General features: G+C 44.7%; 1 protein-coding gene and 2 long non-coding RNA genes across 3 annotated transcripts; 1 reads left to right on the plus strand and 2 right to left on the minus strand.

Annotated features, from left to right (window-relative positions):
• Positions 1 to 3,918: 3,918 nt before the first annotated feature.
• Positions 3,919 to 8,894, minus strand: LOC310671719. Its single transcript, XR_014508106.1, has 3 exons — positions 8,751 to 8,894; positions 7,918 to 8,088; positions 3,919 to 4,960 (listed from the first exon to the last, which is right to left on the minus strand). It is a non-coding gene; the product is annotated as an uncharacterized lncRNA (long non-coding RNA).
• On the plus strand, positions 8,272 to 18,658 carry LOC310671602 (homeobox protein Hox-A1-like). The gene is made up of 2 exons (XM_083427932.1): positions 8,272 to 9,032; positions 15,981 to 18,658. Exons 1-2 carry the CDS (start codon positions 8,426 to 8,428, stop codon positions 16,331 to 16,333), a joined length of 960 nt encoding a protein of 319 aa, XP_083284058.1. The 5' UTR covers positions 8,272 to 8,425; the 3' UTR covers positions 16,334 to 18,658.
• LOC310671729 lies at positions 10,384 to 13,614 on the minus strand. Its single transcript, XR_014508119.1, has 2 exons — positions 13,345 to 13,614; positions 10,384 to 10,721 (listed from the first exon to the last, which is right to left on the minus strand). It is a non-coding gene; the product is annotated as an uncharacterized lncRNA (long non-coding RNA).
• Positions 18,659 to 24,554: the final 5,896 nt, after the last annotated feature.

A 24,554-nucleotide genomic window follows, 5' to 3' on the forward strand; every position in this document is an offset into this window, starting at 1 on the left:
CGTCCAATTTCTCACCTCTTCCAAATAAGCTCAAATGGGTCCATTTTGTTTTGCTCCTGCTCAGGTTTCCAGGAGTCTCTAATTTGCAGGTTTATCCATTTCAGACCTTCTACCATAGCAAGGTAGGGGGCACTCTAGAAAACAACAACAGGGGAGTATCTCAGGGCTGCAGCTATGGGGGTGGGGGGGGGGCTAGCCAGGTATTTTGTCCCAGGTGAAGCCTCCAAGAGTGTTATGTACTGAGTTGAATAGGATCCAAACTGCAGCAGTCTGATTGGTCCTAGAACAATAGGATTCAGAATGCAGCAGTCTGATTGGTCCTAGAACAATGCAGCAGTATGATTGGTTGGCAGGAACCACCCAATCATGCTCCAGATATAAGTGAATCCACACCCTGATTGGCTTACAGTAGAATTCCAGAATTAGCCAATCATGTGCAGCCCATTGTGTAAATAATGTATATAAAGCAGATACTTTGAGGGGACATTCATTCATTCCTCCTCACCACTATGAGCTGAATAAAGAGCATGAAATCACTTTGCGACTCTGAGTATATTTCAAAGAGGGTTGCCATTAACGCTCCCAGATGGTGTGTGTACACGTGTGTGTGTGTGTGTGTGTGTGTGCGCGCACACACACACATACACACACACACACACACCAAACTGGGTCTTTGACCCAGGTGAAATGAAGATTAGTTTCAGCCCTGGAGTACTTTTGCAGAATGCCTGAATGGATCATTAGACAATAGTATTAAATAGGTCTATATTCCTGTACTCACTTACCTGGGAGTAAGGCCTATTGAAGTCAATAGGACTTATGAGTAGATATGTACATCATTGTTTTGTTCTAACCTCAGCTTCACTCCTTAGAGTGTGTTGTTTCTTAGGGTCCCAGACCACTGACAAACAATGCAAATCTTGAAAACAGACCCATATTTATTAAAATCAGACATCTTTTATTTATAATTGGCTCTGTTGCATTGTCCTTGCCAGCAGATGATTAGTGGAAGATCAGTAGGTCCTGGGCTTTTTCCATAAGTGTGGCACTTTTCCTACAGAAATTGGTTCCGGTGGAGCTGTGGGCCAGGCCAGCCCAATGCAAGTTATTGAGAATAGAGAGGAAGACCTTTCTCATTTTCATCTCATGCTTCATGGACTAAACACAGCATTTTTGCTGCAGTCCTGAATCACTGAGCTGAAAGTACGCCCCATTTTAGCTCAATTGGACTAATTTCTGAGTAGATACATATAATGCTGCACTGGATATTACGTTCTGGGTAGATCATGTTCAGCTAAAATTGTTTACCTGTATCTTTCTATCATTTGACTAGCTGATTGTTGGTTTTAGTTGTATATTTTACTGACATTTCATTATGGTTTTATTTTAATTCGATTATTTACATAAGCCCCTTTGGGAGTCTGCAGGAAGAAAAACTGGATAGAAGTAAATGGAATAAATACATAAATTTGCATACAGTTTATTATTGCACACAGTGGAAACTGGGCTTTTTCTTGATGGTTTTTTTTTGGGGGGGGGGGAATAAATGTTCCATGTTTCTAAAGCTGGAAAAATACTGTGCATACTAACTATAGAATTATTATTATTATGGTTATTATTATTACTAATCCCGCATTCTCAGGCCAATGGGCTCTCAACAGAGCAGTATATAATGGATAATAAAATACAATAAAATTAATAATGATACACATACAATTCACCTCGAATAAAAGGGGGGGTGTTAAAATATAGATTTTATTTTTTTTAATGCAGCAAATGATTGTTTTCAGTTCTCTTTTTCCTACCCCACCCTTTACTATCTGTTGCATATTTCCACAAGAAATACAGGAAGGTAACCCTTTCAGTCACTATAAAGCAAATCTCCCCCCTCTGAAAATGGTCCAGTGAAAGCAAAATTTAAGCCATTGGGGAGGGGAAATCAATGTAGGTTTTGGCTACTTTTTAAGATTGCCTCTTCCTAGTTTGATTGAAGGAGAAATGAAATAGTGGTTTCTGTTCCCAAATGACTCTTGAGAATCTTTGGGGCATCATATGCTTGCAGTGAGGGACACGGGTGGCGCTGTGGGTTAAAGCCTCAGCGCCTAGGGCTTGCCGATCGAAAGGTCGGCGGTTCGAATCCACGCGGCGGGGTGCACTCCCGTTGTTCGGTCCCAGCGCCTGCCAACCTAGCAGTTCGAAAGCACTCTCGGGTGCAAGTAGATAAATAGGGACCGCTTTCTAGCGGGAAGGTAAACGGCGTTTCCGTGTGCGGCTCTGGCTCACCAGAGCAGCGATGTCACGCTGACCACGTGACCCGGAAGTGTCTTCGGACAGCGCTGGCCCCCGGCCTCTTTGAGTGAGATGGGCGCACAACCCTAGAGTCTGTCAAGACTGGCCCGTACGGGCAGGGGTACCTTTACCTTTACCTTATGCTTGCAGTGGGTTAAATCCAAAGAGTCCCTTCCTCTGAAAGAAGGATTCCATCTGAGAAAAAGAACATTTGGATCCAACCAATTGTTTCCCTGTGCAAAGGTCTCTGCTTTGCTGACTGAGCCATAACATGCACACAGCTTATATTGGACAGGGCAATGGATTGTTGGAGCCAAGCCTGGACAAAGAAGAAAACACTCTCAAGTTTTAAACTTCCCATACATCATTTACTACTCCTGTGGGCTGGCTGACAAGCAGCTGCCTGGTGCAATATCTTGTTAATATTCCCCGATATTGAAAAACATCAATTTTCTGAAGCTGGCATGACCTACTCCCACCCTCCTTTTAATAAACATTGAGCTAAATATTTAAACGCATGGCAAAATCTTGTGCAACATACGCACAAGCATATGTCTCAACCTTCCCAGTTTAACAGAGGCTGCTCCTCTTTTGATGTTAATTATTTATATTCTAGATAGCAAAGATTGGTACCCAAAGTGGCATATTGTAATGGACTGGCTGGATGCAGAAGCATACAGGTATGAGCCACGGAGGACCTTAAGGTCCATAAATAGCAACACCCTAGAGGTCCCGGGCCCTAAGGAAGTTATATTAGCCTCAACCAGAGCCAGGGCCTTTTCAACACTGGCTCTGGCCTGGTGGAACGCTCTGTCTCATGAGACCAGGGCCCTGCGGCATCTGATTTCTTTCCGCAGGGCCTGTAAGACAGAGGTGTTCCACCTGGCCTTTGGCTTAGAATCAGTTTGATTCCCTCCCCCTCTTTCTTTTTCCTTTCTCCTCCTGTGAAGAGGCTGCATCCTAATGTTTTAATGTTGTATTTTAATCTTGTTTTTTAAATTGTATTTTAATCAACTTGTTTTTATTATTGGTTAGCCGCCCTGAGCCCGGTCTTGGCTGGGGAGGGCGGGGTATAAATAAAATTAATTATTATTATTATTATTATTATTATTATTATTATTATTATTATTATCAGTTGGGGAACCCCCAAAGGGAAGAAGGCTCAGAGCCAAGGAATTGGTGGTGGGATGATGATAAGTGGTCAGATGGAGAAGAGGGAGCAGACTGGGTGGAGGAGGCGTCGGAAGCAGAAAAGGCAACAGGGTTTCGTGAGCAGGGAGAGCCTATGGCAGAGAGCAGTCCAGGCCTGGCCTCCTGAGCTGTTTGCTTCTTTGAATAAAAAGTTAACTTCACTGATGCCGTGTGAGTTATTACTGAGCTGTTTGAGGCACCCACCCCTGACACGTATAGTGAAAATCCACAAGGAAGTAGAACAGAATGAGATTGTGTGTGGTTCAGCCTTGGCGGGAGGCTCCTTAGGAGATATATATATATATATATATATATATATATATATATATACACAGCTGGTACTCTGCTAAGAATATATGTAAAATGTGGTTCCCCATCATGTACCATTCCCCTCCCTCCGTTCCATGCCTGGCAAATAATAAGTCACATTCCAGTCTGTAAGGGACATCTTTTTATTTATATATATTTTTAGGCTGCAACCCTATTCCCACTTACCTGGAGAAAGGCCACTGATTTCTACAGCAAGGATAAGGAACCCTTTTCAGCTGTGGGCCACATACCTAGCGGCCATATTCCAGTGGTGGGCGGAGCCAGAAGCAAAAGTGGGTGGAGCAAATTTTTACCTTTGTGCAGTAGACTAGTTTCTACATATACTCACATACCCCCCCCCAACCAGACAAGCAAGGGACATCATCAGAATTCAAGGACACATTCTAGCCAGGCAAAAACACTTGGGGTATGTGGCAATGTCAAAGGTGTATGTCCGGCCTGGAGGAAGAGGGTATAGTTTGGGGAGAGGTCCAAAAACCATAGAATCATAGAACTGTAGCATTGGAAGGGACCCTGAGGACCATCTAGTCCAACCCCTTGCAATGCAGGAATATGCAGCTGCCCCATATGGGGACTGAACTGCAACCTTAGCATTAGGAGCACCAACTAAGCTATCCATGCCAGGTGTAAAGACTGCAGTGTATCTCACCTTTCAAGGTATAACCCTCACAAGGCAGGTTACAGCAATAAATAAACAGAAAACACTGAGCAGTATAAACATTGCAAGCAAATCAGTGAAGCAACAAGCAAAACTCTTTTAAAAAACAACAACCCTTCATTTGCATCAGTAGAGGGGGGAAATATTCATGGCGAAGCCTGATAAGCTCTGGGTCTAAGAATAGAGCTATGTCATATTGCCTCCTGTCTTTAGGCAGAAGAATGATGCCACAAGTTGCTTTCTGTGGCTTTAGCCCAATGGCATAATCCAGTGGCTGCATGTGTGCGAGAGCGCAGGTGTGTTGGCAAAAGACAGGCCCATCATCTCTGATTGTATTTGCAGAAGGCAAAAGACTGAAGCACATGTTGACTTATTTTTGTTGTTGATATATTTGCCACCAGGTCTCTCTCTCTCTCTTTCTGACATCTATGGCAGGCAATCCAGGTCCCATCTGCATTCAGGTTTCAGCTGACAGGCAACGAGGAAGAAATGCTGCCGAATGAATTAGAGAGGCAGAATTCTGTAAGTATTAATCAAGCTCTCCTCCCTCCCTCCCTCCTCACCACCCCACCCCATAATACACAGCTTAGCTCTGCAAGAAATAAACAGATGGGAAACAGGATACCTCACCAACCCAGCTGAGGGGGAGGCAGAATTGAAACCTAATGGATTCCAACAGCAGAAGATTCCCCCTCTCAAATAAAATCAATGCTAGGATGTGGGGTTTCGGGATTTGATTAGACTTCCTAGTTATAAGGAAACATCTAAAAGTGAGAGCAGACTTTAAGAGCTTGGTATGAACTCCTCAAATCTTATTCAAGGACATCAGAAAGGCCCATGTAGAACCAGAGATAAAACTTTTCTAGGATTAAGATATCAAATGTTTACCAATCTGCTCATCTGACTCCAATTTTACAGGCAGAGACATGAAGGCTGAGATGCACCTCAATGGCAGAGTAGTGATTAGAGTTCACATTTCATCAGCTAAATCTGCCACCGTTTGATACCTGAACAGTTTCTACAAATAAGAGGAAGGCTATGCTGTATAATAACAATTGGGAAGCTCACACTGGATTCTGGAGCAGGAAAGAGCTCTGGAGTGGAGGCAGACCAATCCATGGAGGTTGGTCCACAGAGAAAGCTCGTTCAGCGAATGGACTTTTCATGTGAAATAGCTATTGTGGAAGCACAGAGCACACGTGTTTATATCACATGGTTTCTCATCACAGCTATGTGTGTGATCAACTTCCATGGAACTTCCTAGGTAAATCAGCGGTAAATCCTGACTTTGATGGCACATTCTCAGGTCATCAATTTAAGGAACAGTTAAGGAGCAGCTAAAAGGGACGCGGGTGGCACTGTGGGTTAAACCACAGAACCTAGGACTTGCCGATCAGAAGGTCGGCGGTTCGAATCCCTGCCACAGGGTGAGCTCCCATTGCTCAGTCCCTGCTGCTGCCAACCAAGCAGTTTGAAAGTGCGTCAAAGTGCAAGTAGGTAAATAGGTACCACCTAAATGGCATTTCCGTGCACTGCTCTGGTTCGCCAGAAGTGGCTTAGTCATGCTGGCCACATGACCCGGAAGCTGTATGCCAGCTCCCTCGGCCAGTAAAGCGAGATGAGCGCCGCAACCCCAGAGTCAGCCATGACTGGACCTAATGGTCAGGGGTCCCTTTACCTAAGGAGCAACTAGCATCCTCATGTGAACTAGCCCACAGAAGCAATTTCCAGTGCTTTCCACATGGTGCTCAAATCTTTACAAAGTCAGGATGCATCTTCACAAGCACACTTGGATGACTGCAACTAACCATGACAGAGATTCTGCATCACTTTCAACAAAAATCCCTTTTCACTGGATGAAGTTCACGTAAGAAACAGTGATGTACATGAATGTGCACTGTGAAACATTCATTTTTCTTCTTCAGTGGATGGAGGCTTCTTTAATGAATGGTGGAGCTTTACAGCAGGCTCTGAGATGGGGAAGTTAAACATTTATGTATTCCTGACACTCAAGTGTATTTCTGTGTATAAGAATTCCTTTGAATTGTGAAGTTCTCTGTGGCAAAACTGAACTCTAGCTCACATGTACAGCACTAGATTACTTACTTGATGTACTTGTAGCTGAATATGTGAACTGCCTCCCTTAAACAGCACTGTATTTTAGGGGATATAAAACCTCTGTGCTGTTCCATCTGTGACGGCTTTTAAAGTTTTCACATATGTAGGGTGTCACTTGATATTGCAGTCATCACATGATCAAAGGTGCCACACGCACTCACCACCACATAAGTTTCTCCAGACCTTCCAGCAATTCTTCTCCCCCCGCTTCTCCCATAATCGTGCCAATAAAGAAAAGCTGTACATGAGTTGGTTTTAAGCAAGCGTGCTATCTGTTCATTTAATATTAACAAATTGAAATGAATTATTTTAATGTCAATTAACTTGTAACTGTCCCTTATTAATAGTGATTTAGATGAATACTTCTTGGAAGTAAGAATGGTAGGCTCTAGGAAACGTGCCTGGAATACAGAACACATAGACAGCCAGTTTTTATTTTTAAGTGATGATGAGATGTTATTACTGTTTTATATCAGTTCTATATGGGTCTGCAGCTCAAAGATTCCTATCTAACCAATAACATTATTACATTCAAAATATTGGGGGTGGGCCCTACCTGCTATTGCCCCCATCATTCATCAGATGAATTTAACTGTACACTAGAAGCAGGCATTTAAATATACTTCTCCTGTTCCCTATCCTCTGTTGCATTTTCTACGCTCCATGGATTCCCTCTCAAAATACAGGCAATCGCTTTAATTTCAATTAGAAATATCCTACCCAATCAACTTACAGGAGAATCTGCCAAAGTAGAACCAAAACAAGAACAACAACAACACACACACATGCACCTTCCAAGAGACAGGTTGCATTGCGAATGTGTGCCTGGGGAGGGTTTTTATTTTATTTTACTTTTTTGTAACCTTCATTTGCAATTCTAATAGATCCGGGTGGGTGTTTTTCTCTTTTTAAATAGCTACTCTCAGGCCCTCCACATGCAAGCTTTATTTGCAGAAAAAGTCTTGACGGTGTTTCGCAGTGTCTCCGTCTCCCTCTTCCCCACCCCACTTTTGAGAGATGTCACAAAGTTTGCGGTCTTCTCGCTTACTTCAGCTCCTCCTCGCACCCTACCCCCCCCCCGCCGCCACCACGCGCGCACATGCAGGCACAGCTATCCAACCCTGCGCATCTATTTTCATTGCAAAAAGTAATTGCAAACTTCATCAGCTAAATTAAGATGAAACGGTGTATTATGGCTGGGTACTTAATGGCACCGAGATTCACTTTCGGAAGGAGGGAGAGAGTGTGGGGACTTAGAGGGGAGGAGGAGATGCTCCTTTAGGAGACAACCGGGTCTGAAGATGCAACAGACGGAATAAAAATGGACTCACCTTTAGCTTCCCGGTAGATATTCCAGCAGGATGGGGAGGAGATAGGAGTGCGTCCATTTCTCGCAGCCCAGAGAGAGATCAGTTGCAGAAGCGCCACCACTCCTCTCTCTCTCTCTCTCTCTCTCTCTCTCTCTCTCTCTCATCCCTCTTGTGTGTTTGCCCAGAGAGAGACTGAAAGTTACAAATTGCTGCCATTAGCTCATCAAACAGTGCCTCCCCCCCACCCCTTAGTGAACCTTGGCCATTGGCCAAACGCCCGTCACGTGGCTCTCAATGTATCGAATTTCAGCTGGCTTTCTTGTCTCAGCCAACATTCTCTGCGCCCCCCCCCCCCACATCACGCAAATCTCTGCGCGCAGGGCTTCTAGCCCCCCACCCCCGCCTCCTTGGGAAGTGCGCGGTGAGGGTAGGGAAATGTCCAATTTGACATGGTGAAAGCAGGTCCAAAGGTGGGGGTGGGGGGGACGCCGAGCTGGTCGAAAGGGGCAGGGAAGCCCATTAAGGCAGGATGACGGATCGCCCCTTCCTAGAGCTGGTGTGTGGGGCAGGGGGCAGTGGCCACTTCACGGGGACACTCTCTGGAAGGCAGCGACAGCCGGAGAGGCAGCGCTGCTGCTGCTCTGGGGACAGAGGCGAGGAGATGGGGCGGGATCTCCCAGGGGGACCTTCTCCTCCCCACTCCCCAGCCAGCCAGCCCCATCACTCCTCTCGCATGCCTCGCCCACCCCACGATTACCTCTGGGCTGGGCCCAGCCCGCCCGCCGTAGGTAGATCCGGAGTGACTTCCCCCCCTTCCAGCTGCAATCCGAACTCCCTCGGTGCCCCCTACCCACCTAGCTATGGGGACAGAGACTTCCCCGCCCCTTCTTCTTCTTTTTCCTCCTCTTCCTCGGTGTACCCAGCTTGTTTCCCAGAAGAGTATCCCTTCGGGGCTCGGCTGGTGGACCCCCAGTACTCAGGTAGCCAAGAGGAAATCCTCTTGGCTCAGCCCGTCAGCTCGAGAGACTCTTGGAGAGCCCAAGGGCAGGGGAGGGGTCCGCCTCGGGAGGTTGGCGGAGAGATGGAAACTTTTGAATGGATGAAAGTTCAGAGGAATCCGCCCCGAAGAAGAACAGGTGAGTTGTTGGCGAGCAGGCCCCGCTCGGATCTAATTGGATGAGTAGCTGGCGCGCGCGCAACATCACCGGATACTCCAGGTACCTCAAATTGGTAATAGAAAGTCATCTATCACGCGCGGAGATGTCTGTATCCATTGGGCGTCTGATTTCTAAGCAGCTCACGTTTGGCGATTGTAATAACTTATTCTCACGGCTAATGCGAAGGCGATTTAGCATTCTCGGAGCATAAGGATTTGAGGCAGAGCCAGAAAGAGAGAGAGAGAGAGCAATCCTTAAATAAAAAAATAAACAGCGTTTTGTTGTGATTTTTGTTGTATGTTCGTTTTGGCTTTAAGCGGGGGTCTTAGGTATCTCTTTGAAAGGAGAACGCGAGGGGTAATTTTCCTTCAAGTTACCCACTCAGAGAGAAATTTTAACTATTTACTGTTCAGAATGGGTGCCCTCAAGGAAGCATTTGGTTAGGAATCGACTGTCTGGCGATCATGAAAACGCTGGCAATTTATTGTTTCAAAATAATATTTTTATTTCGGGGTTTTTTTAATGCTCAGTTTTTGTTCTGAATGTGATAGATAGAGGTAAAATAAAAATAAAAAATACATCCACCAAAGTAGAGGCGGAAACTTTGTAACGACCTTTCAAAAGTGCTTTTGCCATTAAATCGGATTAAAATCCGATAGCAGCAAACCTACAGACTGAAGTATCGGCAGCGCACCGTGGATACTAACGGGTTTCGACTGCAGCTAAAGTTAAACTTCCTGGTAAACTTTCCCCCACCCCAAAAAAGGAGTTACTCCCAAATAAATATGTTTAAGATATCGGAACGTTAAATGTAGCATAATTTTAACCCTCCTTCCGACACACGAAATCGTGGGAGAAGGAACCATTCAGATATTACCAGAAACGATCAATTTCTCTCTCCTAGCCCCCCTCCCCCCCCAACTTGCCCCATTTCAATCTGTCAGCGCTACACCATCCACGCCTGGCGAACTTCAACCACCCCAACACAAATACATTTTAAAATAGGTAAAATTGTCTCTTGACGAGGAGATGCGAGTTCTAGGTTCTTTTGACACGGCCGTTGCCAGCAAATCTTAACACGCACGTGACCTCTTGGTGCATGTGTGAATTTTGTGCATAGTGCTTGTTTGTTGCCAAATATCAGGCTAGTAGTCCTCATGGATTTGGGGGGCGTGGGGAGAAATTTCTGAAAGTCTGCTGAACTGCCAAACAACAGGTTGGGATCCGAAGCAAAATCTTTCACGGTCTGTGTTGGATCCGCGCGCCCCTTTCTTTCTGTGGGATCACCAGGGCCTGAAAGTTTCTAAAGTCAAGCAAAGTTACAACGTGCTGGATAGAGATTTCTTTATTTAATATAGCTGTTGCTCCCAACGGGATTCTGGAGTGCTGAGCGTTCTTGTTGCTGTTTTGTGACTGGGGCTTGTTTGTTTGTTCCTCGACCAGTTTGTCCTTTCTGCGGTTATTTTGTCTTTGGGCTGGGTGGGTAATATAATTTATACACACACTCAGACATTCCCTCTGGGTGGGAGAAGACAAGAAAAGTATGTCCCCAAAATGAAACAGAACCATGGTAGCCAGTCTCGTCCTTTCGGAGGAGGTAGACTCGGGATCAGGGTTCTTCCAGCCCCAAACCGGGATCAAGTTGTTAAGCCCTTGAACGGGAAAAGGCTGCAAGATTAAGGAATCATTAACCAAACTGGACAATGTACGACATCCCCCACCCATCAAAGAGGGCGCCCGCCCGCATTCCGACTTGGGAGACCAAACTTCCTCTAACTCCAAAGCGGAGAGCAATTGGATACTTTGATAGGCGCGCGTCTTGGTCGACTCCCTTTCGCCGTAAACGGCGCGCGTAAAGGGAGCCCCGGAAGCCAGAAATCGGAGAGAAACGGGCTACAGATTTCAGTGCCCCCGCATCCAGAAAGATTTTGGTGTGCGAATTTCTTAATGATGCATATAATGTGTACACACACACACACACACACAGAGAGAGAGAGAGAGAGATAATGGAACCATTTTCTTTCCCGAACTACTATACTTTCTTTCGTTTCGCCTTGTGAAATTTATTCTGGAGGATTCCTTGTGCTCCTGAATATAATTCGATCCGTAAAGATCCAACTCTTCGTCTCCTTTTTTCTCCTCCCGTGGGGCAATAAGATTAAGTTGCTTCGCGACTGGCGGTGAGGTTTACTTGCTTGTTTTATAGGGTGTTTTTTTTAATGTCTAAATTAGGAATATTTTTTAATTGTTTCCAAAACCATTACGAGGACATACAGACAAAAAACGTCATTTTATATAGCTGTTTTTTGGGGGGAGGGGGGTAAGGCTAAACAAAAAAGAAGAAAAGAAAGAATACAAAGTAATTCATTGGAAGACATCTGATTTGTGTCGAAATTTTCTAAAGCTGGTTTACACTGTGAAGTCCGAAGTTCCTCCAAGTTTTAGGGAAAGCGGGGGCGGTCGCCACGATCCTTCGCCTTTCCAGATCTGTCAGCCTTCGAGATGCGTTCGGGGCTTCCTATATCACTGATAGTAGAGAGATCTGGGGGGGGGGGGGGAATATTGTCTTCTTCTGTGGATCTTGGGGTGGGTGGGTAGGAGGAGAATCTCTGTTTCCAAGCAGAGGACTTCTCCACTTTCAAGGAACTGATGGTCCCTCGTGTCTGTATAATACGCTTTTAATATCATTATATATACATACACACACATATATGCATGCACACCAACAAACGCACACCTTTTGTTTGTTGTTGCCTTTAACAATATGAACACTTTCCCCATTGCTTATCGTGGAAACGGGGGAAGATAAACAAAGACAATAGAAAAGTGTGGAGGGCGTGTAATTTTTAATATAGGCTGAGACCTGATCCAAAATACTGGCATGTCTTTATGGTGCCAGCGTGTTTATTTGTGTTTAATATGACTCTTTTAAAAAAAACGATGCATTCGCTTGTTTCCAAGCTTGGGAAAGTAAGTCACGCTAAGGAGAATCTTTTCTTCTTGTTATTTTTCTGTAGGTGGAAAATACAAATATTAAAAATGGCAGGTTTTTTTTTTAAGCTTCTGTTTTGCAAGGAGCCTGCCTTTGGCTGGCATAGAGGTTTGAGAAATGGGGGGAATTAAATACAGGCGCTCGAGATACCAACATATTTGGAAGAAGTCAAATTCGCGTTGCGTCTCTGCAATTTAGAAAGCTGCATAAGACAGAATGGGGCGGGGCGGGGCCAGGGAAAAAGACGTTTCGTTTCATTTCAAAGCGAAGGCCATTTTCTTCTAAAAATAATCCAGATCTTTAAACATTGCCCTCTGCTCTGGCCCGCCACATCTATCAAAACTCTGTCCCCTTTCAAGCGAGTTCGTCCTTTCAAACCTTGGTTAACGGTTGTGTTGGCTCCTTCGGCCCAAGGCAGCTGAAGTTTAGCTGCCATCCATTCTACACCTCCTAACACAAGAGGAAAAGGCAAGGATGCTTTTGTTTTGTTTTTTAAAAAGCAAAACAGTCCACCAAGCTGAAGAGACGCTTCCTTAGCTTTAGAACCGGGATGAGTTATGGTTTTGGCACTGAGAGAGTTAATAGCTCCTGTTAGGGCAGCGATCCTGGTATGCAGGAAGCAAGACAGGTAGCAAACACCATTCAACTCTTGAGGGGGGGTGTGGGATGCCCACACACCATCCTGCCCAATTCCTTCCCTCAAGACCACCCTTCCAAACCTCCCAGATAGTATGGACTCAAAACCCCACTAAACTCAGCTTCCAGTGCCAGTGGTCAGAAGTGATGGCAAGTGTAGTTTGGCAACATCTTGCGGGCACCAAGTTGGGGAAGGCAGCCTTGGAGCAGTCCTCCTCCTCTTCCTTCATTAGATTTCTATAGCGCCCTTCATTTGAGGATCACAAGGTGGTTTACAGTATAAAAGCACAAAAATGCACAACGTAACAACAAATAAAAAAATGCCCGCAACACACAGTTTAGAAGGCCTTAGGTTGATTAATTAGCCAAAGGCCGGGGAGAAGAGGAATATTTTTGCCTGGTGCCTTAAAATGTGTGTACGTAATGAAGGTGCCAGGCGAGCCGCCCTGGGGACAGCATTCCCCAGATAACGCCTTTCTTGTGTTGCCACCCTCAGGAGCTTTTGAAGAGGCACATGAAGAAGGGCTCAGATGATAATCACAGGGTCCAGGTCAATTAAGATGGGGAGAGCCAATCCTGGAGGTATTGACGTGTTATGGTATTGAGGTATCCATGTGTTCTAACACAAGTGGTTTTATTTATTTGTTTATTAAAGATATATACCTGCCTCCCATCCAGAAAGATCCTGTTGTGTTCCCCTGAAGATGTTCTTTTCTTGCCACCGTTCATTGGTTGCTTCTCTTTAGAGTGCATCATTTTGGCATCTTCAGTCAAGGCTAGTCCACTAGAGCTCAGTCTACTCTCATCCAGACCCCACCTGCCTGCCTGCTTGCCTTCTTACTTATCTCCCTCCTCCTGGCCTTGCAGAATTCAGCAGGGAGGACAATTCTAGAATTAGTTGAGTTGTCATTGGCTACCTGTCATTGGCTCTGGTTCCACTACTGTTGGGCTCCTCACCTTCCATCCCACCAGTCCCAACAGGGACCAGTCAACACTGGATATCCTTTGCCCTGACTCCCTCTCTTTCCTCACAGCATTTAATTATTTGAGACACTCTCCAGGAAGTATGAGACACAGGAAAAAACTGAGACAGTGTCAACAGGAAGAATGAGAGTGACTTGATGATGAAAGAAGAATGAATGGGAAAACTTTGGTCCTTCATATACTCTTGGTCTCCAGCTCCCATCTGCTCCTGCCAGCATGGTTGATGGCTAGCAGGGGTGCCAACATGAATAAAATATTGTGGGGGGCCCAGGTAAGCCCTGCCTCACATAATCGATCACATGAGGCAGTGCACACACCCCCCCCCATTTGAATGGGAGTGTCCATCAACTTTGAGGGAGCCTGGCTCCCTCGAATATTTCATTATGGGGGCCGGAGCCTCCACGGCCCCTAGGATTTGGCTCCTATGATGGCCAGGGATGATGGGAGTTGGAGTCTAGCAAGCTCCAGAGGACCACAGCTTCCCCACCCCGGTAGAAACCTTCACACACTACATTTTTCTAAGGTGTCTTAAGGGCATCCTGAAATGTGCAAAGTAATATATATGTAAATATGCCACCAATACATGTTGGCAAATGCCTCAGTGAATGCACTGAATGCACTCAGCTTTAGCTTCCAGGTGAATGCACAGTGGAAAACTTGGGTTTGCTGCTGTGGTTGTGTGTAAAATGGGACACAGAAAGAGGAGAGAACAGTATCAGAATTGGCAGGGATGGGGAATGGGACTTGAATATCCAAGCCAGCATCCCTTCTTATCCCAGATTTCTAACCTTCTCTGAAGACTTGCGTATACAAGAAGCCTAGACAACACTTGATTTCTAATTTCCTGAACAGATTCTAGTCATTTCCCTGAAATGTGTGGTGTTTGTGATGATGCGACGTTTCAATCTGTGCTGCTTGATCTGCAGTGGCTCATTCGCTCATCCAAATTGTTGCTAGATGCATGAAGTGATGGGCATGTGTAGAATGGACTCCAACCAAGGCTTTAGGCCAGGGGAAAAGGCACAGCTGCTTGACCCAGTCCTGAATGAGCGGGCACCAGCATTGGCTGTGGAAGCCTGTGCTATGGATTGCCTGTTGGGAGAGGAGGGTAGGTATAAACCAAACCATATAGCCTGTCTTGGGGGGGAAATAGCTGAGCACAGTTTGCATAATGGGTTTTCCTGATTAGCTTTGGAGATGCACCAGGAACTTGTAGGAGGGAGAGTATTGCTTCCGCCACCCCACCCTGCTACTCCTTTGAACACCTCCAGTTCTGACCTCAAGGCACAGCCAGTCCAGGCCTGCCCATACAGCCAGTTGCCCCAGAAGTCATTGAAAATGTTGCAAGCTTTCTGCACTGCAGATTCTTCAGGTGTTCAGGGCAAAAGCTATTTAAAAACTGGATCTTATCATACATCCAGACTGATCAGTATCTGGTCAAACTGGCTCTTAAATTTTTTTAATGCTATTTAATTTAGACATATAATTAAGTTAATTTTATCTGTGGTTTTTTTAAAGTTCTTTTGATCTTATCTATTCTTAATTATGATGGTTCTATGCACACTTGTGTGTTTATGTTTTTAATGATGCTGGCTTTATGTATATTTGTCTTTCATTAGACTCTAGGTTTTAGCTGTGTTTTCTTTCCAGTTTTATGTGTATGCCACATGGAGAGCTTCTTCATACAGTGGTTTAGAAATATTCTAAATAAGGGGGGGTCGGAGAGGATTCAAGCCATAGTGGGATTTTTTGGAGTAGAAAATGGACTGGGGCAAATCATAGCAGCAATAATAAACAAAATGATCATAGGTTTATAATAATAATAATATAATAATAATTTATTATTTATACCCCGCCCATCTGGCTGAGTTTCCCCAGCCACTCTGGGTGGCTCCCAATCAAGTATTAAAAACAATACAGCATTAAATATTCAAAACTTCCCTGAACAGGGCTGCCTTCAGATGTCTTTTAAAGATAGGATAGCTACTTATTTCCTTCACATCTGAAGGGAGAGTGTTCCACAGGGTGGGTGCCGCTACCAAGAAGGCTGGTTCCCTGTAACCTCACTTCTCGCAATGAGGGAACCGCCAGAAGGTGCTGGATCTCAGTATCCAGGCTGAACGATGGGGGTGGAGATGCTCCTTCAGATATACAGGACCGAGGCCGTTTAGGGTTTTAAAGGTCAGCACCAACACTTTGAATGGTGCTTGGAAATTACAAACTATTGAAATTAAGTGGTCTACTCCAAGTAAAACTTGGTTGAATACCACTCACACACAGTACCCTGAGTGATGCTTCCTTCTTTTCATCCTTAGTGAAGTTACATGATACCACAGCAGACAGGACAACTCCCCCCTCCTCTCCCAGAACCAACTTCACCACCAAGCAGCTGACAGAGCTGGAGAAGGAATTCCACTTCAACAAATACCTGAGCCGAGCCCGCCGGGTGGAAATTGCCTCGGCCTTATTTCTCAATGAATCCCAAGTGAAGATCTGGTTCCAGAACCGCAGGATGAAGCAGAAGAAAAGAGAGAGAGAAGGCCTACTGTGGGGATCTGCCGCTGGCCACAGTGGGCGGGGCTCTTCCTCTTCCGACAAATCAGATCTTGCCTCTCCAGCATCCTCCCCGAGCAGGAGCAATGAGGACACCATCACTCCACCTCTTTGACTGGGAAAGAAAAGAAAGCGGCATTCGCTGAGCCTCTTGGCATTGTTGTGTAAGTCCCAAAGTCCCCTTCAAGGGATGTAAGGGATCTTTGCAGAGAAGGATAGGGAAGGACATCGGCGTTCCCCTGTGATTACAAATATGACAAACAGCACATTGGGCTGTCAGGTGAAATTCAGTAGGGATGTGTGCGTATCCGTCTATTTTTTACTGGACCAGCCTGGTGAAAATCCAAAATAATTTATATACTCTGATGTTCAGATGAACGGAAGGGTTCTTTTGCAGCGAGTTGTGCCCGCATGCAGTTACACAAGAAACCCAGGAAATGCATTAACAAGGCATTTTCAGGTACAGAAGTTCTGGGCATCCACAATCACACACTTCCATCTTCTTTTTTAAAATCACATTCTCCTCTCAGGTCGTTACCCTCCACATTCCTGTTACCTAGCAGTGCAACCCTACGTAATTTGAATAAGTGGGTACCACCCCAGGTCACCTATATGGGACTTGGGCATAGGGTTGCACTAGCACACAGAATGACCTTTTAAGGGAGTGGATTCTTCATTCCCAGCTCTGATTTAGGTACCTAGCTGGCCAGTGTCGTCTTGTGTCTTCTGTACAGCTTAGTTTCATATCTAATAGTCTATGCAGTTTGATGATGCTTCTTACCAAATTTCTGTTGCTTGCTGGACTCTGAATGGAGGGTAGAATACTCTTCCTTGGAGGCAACTGGAGGCTTGGGCTCCATTAATCTGTTTCCATTAATGTTTAGTAACCTATTTATGGATAAATATTCTAGCAGCACACCATGGAATGCTTAGGATACCTCGTCATAGGAACGTCTCCAGTCAGGGGTGCCAACTTGAATAAGATATTCTAGCAGGGGGCATGTAAGCCCCAGCCCACATAATTGATTGCCAGGTGCGGTGCATGCACACCATTTGAATGGCAATGCCATTCAACTTTTATTCCCCCCCCCCCCTGAAGGGACCTTGGTCCCTGGGAGTGGGCTCCTGTGTCCCCATCAAGTGGATGACACAGGTGTTGACCCTGTTAGCCTTATCGTGTGAATTTTCACTGAGACAAAGCTTAAGGGACCAATTGGTGGAGTTTTAGAACAGGGTCCAGAAGCCGCTTCATGGGATTGACTCAGAAGCAAAACACTTTGGGGGGGGGGGACTTTTCTTGTTGTGATATTGGCTTACTGAAGGTAACTCAGATACACCCATCCCCAAGACCTCTCTGGCCCACCAGTATGCCCTTCCCCGGTCCTTTACATTTTTTACCTATGCCCCCCCACATTTGTGAATCACCAAGATAGACCAAGATAGCAGGAGGGTAGTCAATAGATAAACGGCAAAGTCCCTTGTGTGTGGTTCCTTTCACAAGGCAGTGTCAGCTGGTTGACATCAAAGCTGACCATACCAGGGCAAGAATTTCTCCCAATTTTGCCGGGTATAAAACAACTTCCTCATTAAAAAGAGAGGAAGAGAAACATTCACAGACTCTTTGCAAAATACGACAGTGATGGTAATTGTGCTATAAATAGCGCTGGCAGAACAAGGAGCAGTCATTGCCTTAGGAATGAGGAGTGTGCAGCGGCAAAGATTTTGAAAAGATAGTTTCGCAAGTGAGCTCTGGCTTAATTTGCCTTAATATGGAATATCATTCAGGCTGCAATCCCAGCATGGCATATATGAGTGGAAGTGAGTTTCATGCAAAGGTCTTGCACTGCCAGGATCTTCCTCACGGTATGCAACCTTTGGCTGAGAGGACATCTGTCGTCCTTCACTATCAAGCAGCCAGCAAACTTGCAGAGGCACAGCATAAGATTGTGTTGCTTTTGGAGTCCACTTTTTTTAATACTTTCTTTCAGCCATAAATGGTTAACAGTCTCCAACAGCATAACAACGATCAAATAACAGATAACACTACTCTCACAAACATGCTCTCAGAGGCCATTCCTGTACTGGGGAACAATGGCCATTTCATTAGCTTAAAGTAAGGATTGGATTTGGAAGAAGGGAAAGAAGCAAGATGTTCTTCAGAGTCAGCTGGGAAGGGAAAGGGATGGGTATATTCTGATCAGCGCACACAACCCATGCTGCTCTTCAGAGCAAGCGTCTTCAATATTTTCTAAATCTGGGACCTAGCTTTAACCCAAACATGCACTTGGGAATCTATTTCTTATGGCTTTTCTTTGCCATATATTTCTATGTTGGCACTGCTGCTCTTGCAACTCAGCTTAGATCGGTCCACATGAACATTAGTGGGTGTGGACCCACCAGTTAACCAATGTTCTAGAGTAAGGGTAGCCGGTGTGGACTATAACTCATAGAATCATAGAATCATAGAGTTGGAAGAGACCACAAAGGCCATCGAGTCCAACCCCCTGCCAAGCAGGAAACACCATCAGAGCACTCCTGACATATGGTTGTCAAGCTTCTGCTTAAAGACCTCCAAAGAAGGAGACTCCACCACACTCCTTGGCAGCAAATTCCACTGTCAAACAGCTCTTACTGTCAGGAAGTTCTTCCTAATGTTTAGGTGGAATCTTCTTTCTTGTAGTTTGGATCCATTGCTCCGTGTCCGCTTCTCTGGAGCAGCAGAAAACAACCTTTCTCCCTCCTCTATGTGACATCCTTTTATATATTTGAACATGGCTATCATATCCCCTCAGCCCTGGTCATTGGCCATGCTTGCTGATGCTGATGAGAGCTTTCCTATGCTCAGAACAAAATTTGGGCCTTATCCCTACAATCTCAGAGCAGAAAAACACAGGTTGTCCACTGAGAAGGGCGGTGTGTGTGGAGCTCTGCATTTTCATAAGTTTATAGAAGTTAATAAAGCAATTACAAAATATCTACCTCTAAATTTGCCTGGACTATCAGAAGGATGACACGGGTTTATTATGTATTTATTATTTGTGTGCACTGTTGGCGTTTGATTCATGCAAGCAAATAAAGTGAGGGGGAGATACCAGATGGAGAAATTAAAATCTTGCTTTGATTAGTACTCTGCATGCTTGGCTTATTACACTTTCTCTCCACATTTCCTCTGTGGAGTTCAGAGATGCTTATGAACAGTTCCTAGGTGGGTTTTACAGGGTATGTAAGACAGTTGCTTAGCCTTAGCAGGAGGACTGCATCATGTGACTTCAGACCATTAAAATTCAGACGGGAACGGAGGCTGTGCACATACTAGCACATTTGAAGCACCATCTTTCTCTCAAAGAATTATGGGCACCAGGGCCGGCCCACCCATGAGGCGGGCTGGGGTAACTGCTTTGGGTGGCGGAACCCCAAAAGGTGGAACCCCGGAGGGAAAATCCAGAAATATGGCAACCCATACTGGAAGTCTAGTTTCTGGCAAATTTCGGCTCCCCTGCAAGTTTCACTTTTTGAAATACGGCAACCCTAGCCGCCACACACCTAGAGGCAAGAGTGGCTTCAGCTGCGGGGCAAGGCCTTCCCATTTTGCCTCAGGTGGCGATACAGGACAGACCACCCCTGCTTGACACTGTAGTTTATCCCTCACAGAGTTACAATGCTCAACAACCCTTATCAAACTACAGCTCCCAGAATTCTTTGAGGGTAGGGAGACATGTGCTTTAAAAGTACAGTGTGCGCACAGCTGAGGAGATAAATATTGGATGTTGATATTGTTTGGTAGGCCAACTGTGCTAGGAGGAATATGATCATGGAAACTGTAATCCATAAAACATTCACTCATTAAAAACTCCCTTGATGTGAACAAAAGTATTCAAGAGAAAGTGGTTTGTGAGTTGCAGCCTTTATAAGTGTTGTTGTTCTGCTGGTATCAGTGGACGAGGCAGCAATAGTTTTTTGGGGGGAAACCTTCTATTTATCTATTTCATACTCTCAAAAAACAAGTAATCATTTGAGGAAAGATTGACAGAGCTGTTCAAATTTTACTGGTCTTGTCAGCAACAGAAAACAAACAAGGAACCAAGGGATACAAACAGAACGCCAACCCATGCCTGAATCTGAAATGAATATTGCAGATGAAATCATGTTGCTGAATGTTTGTTTACCTTGTTCCAGGGTTCAGACTTTCAGAGAATTTGGATCTGGGGAGTGGGGACCACTGGGTATTAGGGATTGAGGAGAAAGCCACTTTTGCTCACATTTTACTTAGAAACCACCCAAGGTGCATTTCTCAAAACAAGGAGTGAATTGAAACACAGCTATTCCTGGAAACTGGTACGTCTCTGAATTTCACAATGCAGTTCTCCCACCATTGTGTACAAAAATGTGCATGTTAGGGAAAACTTTGCCTCAAAATGCATAGAAAATAGAACATAAAATGCTATATATATATATATGGAGAAATTAGCTTTATTAAGCAAAATTTCATCTAAAAATGTGTGTGTCAGAAGAAAAATGCACTAAAATGTCAAACAATTCTTGTGAGAACCTTCTTTAAAAAGAAAATGACAGCTTATGTGAAAATGTGAAGAACTGGCCTTAGGACTGAAAAAATGAGAAACTAGGAAGAGTCAAAATTGGCAGTTTCACCCATTGCTATTGGCTAAGATCCCCAAGTGATTTAGAACACTGAATCATCCGGGTTCTAAAGTGCAGGAGGAATCTCTATCAGTAGAGGAGAGCGCACACAGTTTCAGAAGATGCCCAACTCAGCAAGGGAAATAAAGGAAAGGCGATGTTCCAGAAGGAGACTGGCTTGTCAGCATGTTCTCACCCTTCCTTGTTCACCTGAGCGAACACCTGAAGAGGGCTCCTGTTGTTCTTGCACAGAGGATTATCGGAGACATCAGTTGATGGTGGCGGTGATGAGGGTGATTTGCCATTTCATGTAGCACTGAAGCCTATACCCTTGCTTCATATTCCTCAACAAACCTAACAACCTGAAGTGTTATTTCCTTTACATCACACGTGGAGGGGGCAGGGATGAAGCTGAGAGGAGAGTGGCTTGGCTAAGACCACCTTGCGAGTTCCTAACTTAGCTGAGATTTGAACTGGCAGCATCTGAGCCACGGTGCCGCATCAGCTTTCACCTAAGGTTGTTGTGATGGTGCATACCCTCTAACATTTCTCCGATGAAAATAGGAATGCCCTATTCAACAACAACAACTTTATTATTTATACCCCGCCCATCTGACTGGGTTGCCCCAGCTACTCTGGGCGACTTACAACATATATAAAAACATAATAAAACATGAAACATAAAAAACTTCCCTATACTGGGCTGCCTTCAGGTGTCTTCTAAAAGTGGTATAGTTTGTTATCTCCTTGGCTTGGGGGGGGGGAGGTGTCACATAACTCTATACCAGGCATAGGCAAACTCGGCCCTCCAGATGTTTTGGGACTACAATTCCCATCATCCCTGACCACTGGTCCTGTTAGCTAGGCATCATGGGAGTTGTAGTCCCAAAACATCTGGAGGGCTGAGTTTGCTTGTGCCTGCTCTATACCCTCCAACATTTCTCCAATGAAAGCAGGGACATCCTAAGGAAAAGCGGGACACTCTGGAATCAGATCAGAAACCGGGACGGCTTCTGTAAATCAGGGACTGTCCCTGAAAATAGGGACACTTGGAAAGTCTGATGGTACATGCTTGCATATGCATGTGCACAAACCACAAATACTCACACAGCTTAGAGAAAGAGCTGTAAGTTTAAAGGAAAACAATAGCTGCTTTTGCGACCCAGCGCCATGACCAAGCTGTTTCTTTTGCAGTTCAAGATGCACTTTAGCAAGTGGACAGAGGGCTAATGCAACCTGGAATGAGCAGTAAAAGACTACAACGTGTACCACTGTGTTGTGACATGTTTTTGTTGTTGTTTTTTTTAAAGTCACAGCACCCACTTTCAGTGGAAGATTTCCCCGCTTCCTGATATCATTTAGACAGGCCTTCTTACAAAATCACAACTGCCTTACAGAAAATCCATACAGGCCCACTCTTCCTTTCACCTCTGACCTTTTGACCTCCGTCTTGCCTCAGGGCAGCGGTGACCCGGTCACTGCCTAACCCTGAGTCAATAAGTCTACCTTCATTAGCATAAAACATGAATCTAGTGGCAGTTTGACAAATTATAACTTCAAGCTAAAGATCTGCCAACTGGCTAACTCCTGTAACGACTATTTATCATTGGAAATGGTAAATCATAGGAATTCAGATGACTTAATTATTCAGATAAAAAAAGAGAGAGAGCAAACGCAAGAAAGAGAAAGGGAGGGTGGGAGAATCCCTCAGCTTCTGCAGGATATCTAAGGATGAAAGCCCCTTGAGGGGGAGAAACCACCCTCCTCTGTCCCCTCCGATCTCATTCCCTGCTCCTTTGTCTGCTCTTTCTTTTTATCCCCACTTCTCTCATTTTTCTTTTCCTTTGTCATTCTTTCTCCCAATCTCTTGCTCTTTTTTGTGTCCTTCTTTCTTAACCTTCATCTTTGTGTCTCATTCTCTCGCTGTCCCGTCCCCCCCTCCTCTATTTATCATTTCAGCTTTTCTGTTCTTTTTCCTGCCACCCATTCCTCTCTCCCTCTCTCCCCTCTTACTATTTCCACATTTAGTTCTTCTTCTTCCTCCTCCTCTCCTTCCCCCATTCATCCCCACAGCAATACTTTGTGGGCCCTTCCATACCGGTGCCTTCTGCAACATGTCATGGGCGCAATAATAGCGCAATAGACCAGGGCCGGATTTAGGTTTGATGAGGCCCTAAGCTACTGAAGGTAATGTGGCCCTTTATATGTCCAGCTGTCTTTTGTCAACAACAAATTGTCACCACTTTTTGTGTTGAATATGTGCTATATGGTAATTTATGGACCTAATAGGTATCTACAGTGGTACCTCGCAAGACGAATGCCTCGGAAGACGAAAAACTCGCAAGACGAAAGAGTTTTTCGTTTTCTGAGTTGCTTCGCAAGACGGATTTCCCTATGGGCTTGCTTCGCAAGACGAAACGTCTTGTGCCTTTTTTTTTAAAAAACCACCAATGCATTCCTACGGGAAACTGTCAATACGCAGCGGTGCTTCGCAAGACGAAAAAACTCGTAGAACGAAAAAACTCGCAGAACGAATTAATTTCGTCTTGCAAGGCACCACTGTAAAGCCATTTGCACATGTTGCCATGCAACCAGTCCATGCAGAATGTAGGCACCCTATATATAGAAATGAGCGAACCAGTGATATTTTAGGGAGCAGGATAGCAGGCGGGGCCCATTACTTACACCATAGGAGCCTACAAAGCAAAAAACACTGTTGCTGTATGCAGGCTTTATTTAATTTGTTTTTTATCTTATATTTTGGAAATGTGCATCCAGGTTTTTTTCCTTTAAATTTTTCTAGGGTCCCCAAGAAAGTGGGGCCCTAAGCTAGAGCTTGTTTAGCTTATATGTAAATCCAGCACGGCAATAGACTTTGACACAGGTGAGCAGTACATAGTAATACATACCCTCCAACACTTCTCCAATGGAAATAGGGACATCCTATTTAATAATTATAATTAGACTTAGAATACTTTTATAATTTATACCCCACACATCTTACTGGGTTGCCCCAGCCACTCTGGGAAGCTTCCAACATATATAAAAGCATAATAAAACATTACAAAAGCCATCCCTATACAGGATTGCCTTCAGATGGCTTGGGATCGCAGAGCTCCATACCCTCCAGTGAAAATAGGGATGTCTTAAGGAAAAGTGGGACATTTCAGGATCAAATCAGAAACCGGATGGCTACTCTAAATCAGGGACATCCTTGGAAAATAGGGACACTTGGAGGGTCTGCAGGTGGGTGTGTTTTGGGGGGAAGTAGCCTTGCTGACAAATGGGAAACAGTACCAGGTCAAATTTGACCCACACATTCCCAAACATTGCTTTTGAATATTCGAGAGACAATTGGGAAGGGAAGCGCCAGGCAGTTCCAGATTTACATATAAGCTAAACAAGCTATAGCTTAGGGCCCCACTCTCTTGGGGGTTCAAAAAAAATTTAAAGGAAAAAAAATGGATGTACATTTTCAAAATATAAGATAAAAAAATAAAAAATAAAACCTACATACAGCATCAGTGTTTTGTGTTGTGTAGGCTCCTATTTATTATGTGCAAATGGCTTTGATACCTATTAGGTCTATAAATTACCATATAGCATATATTCAACATAAAAAACAGTGACAATTTGTTGTTGACGAATGACAGCTGGACATAGAAAGGGTCCCATTACCTTCAGTAGCTTAGGGCCTC

Source organism: Podarcis tiliguerta (assembly GCF_965153285.1).
Source record: "Podarcis tiliguerta genome assembly, chromosome: 2".
NCBI lineage: Eukaryota > Metazoa > Chordata > Lepidosauria > Squamata > Lacertidae > Podarcis > Podarcis tiliguerta.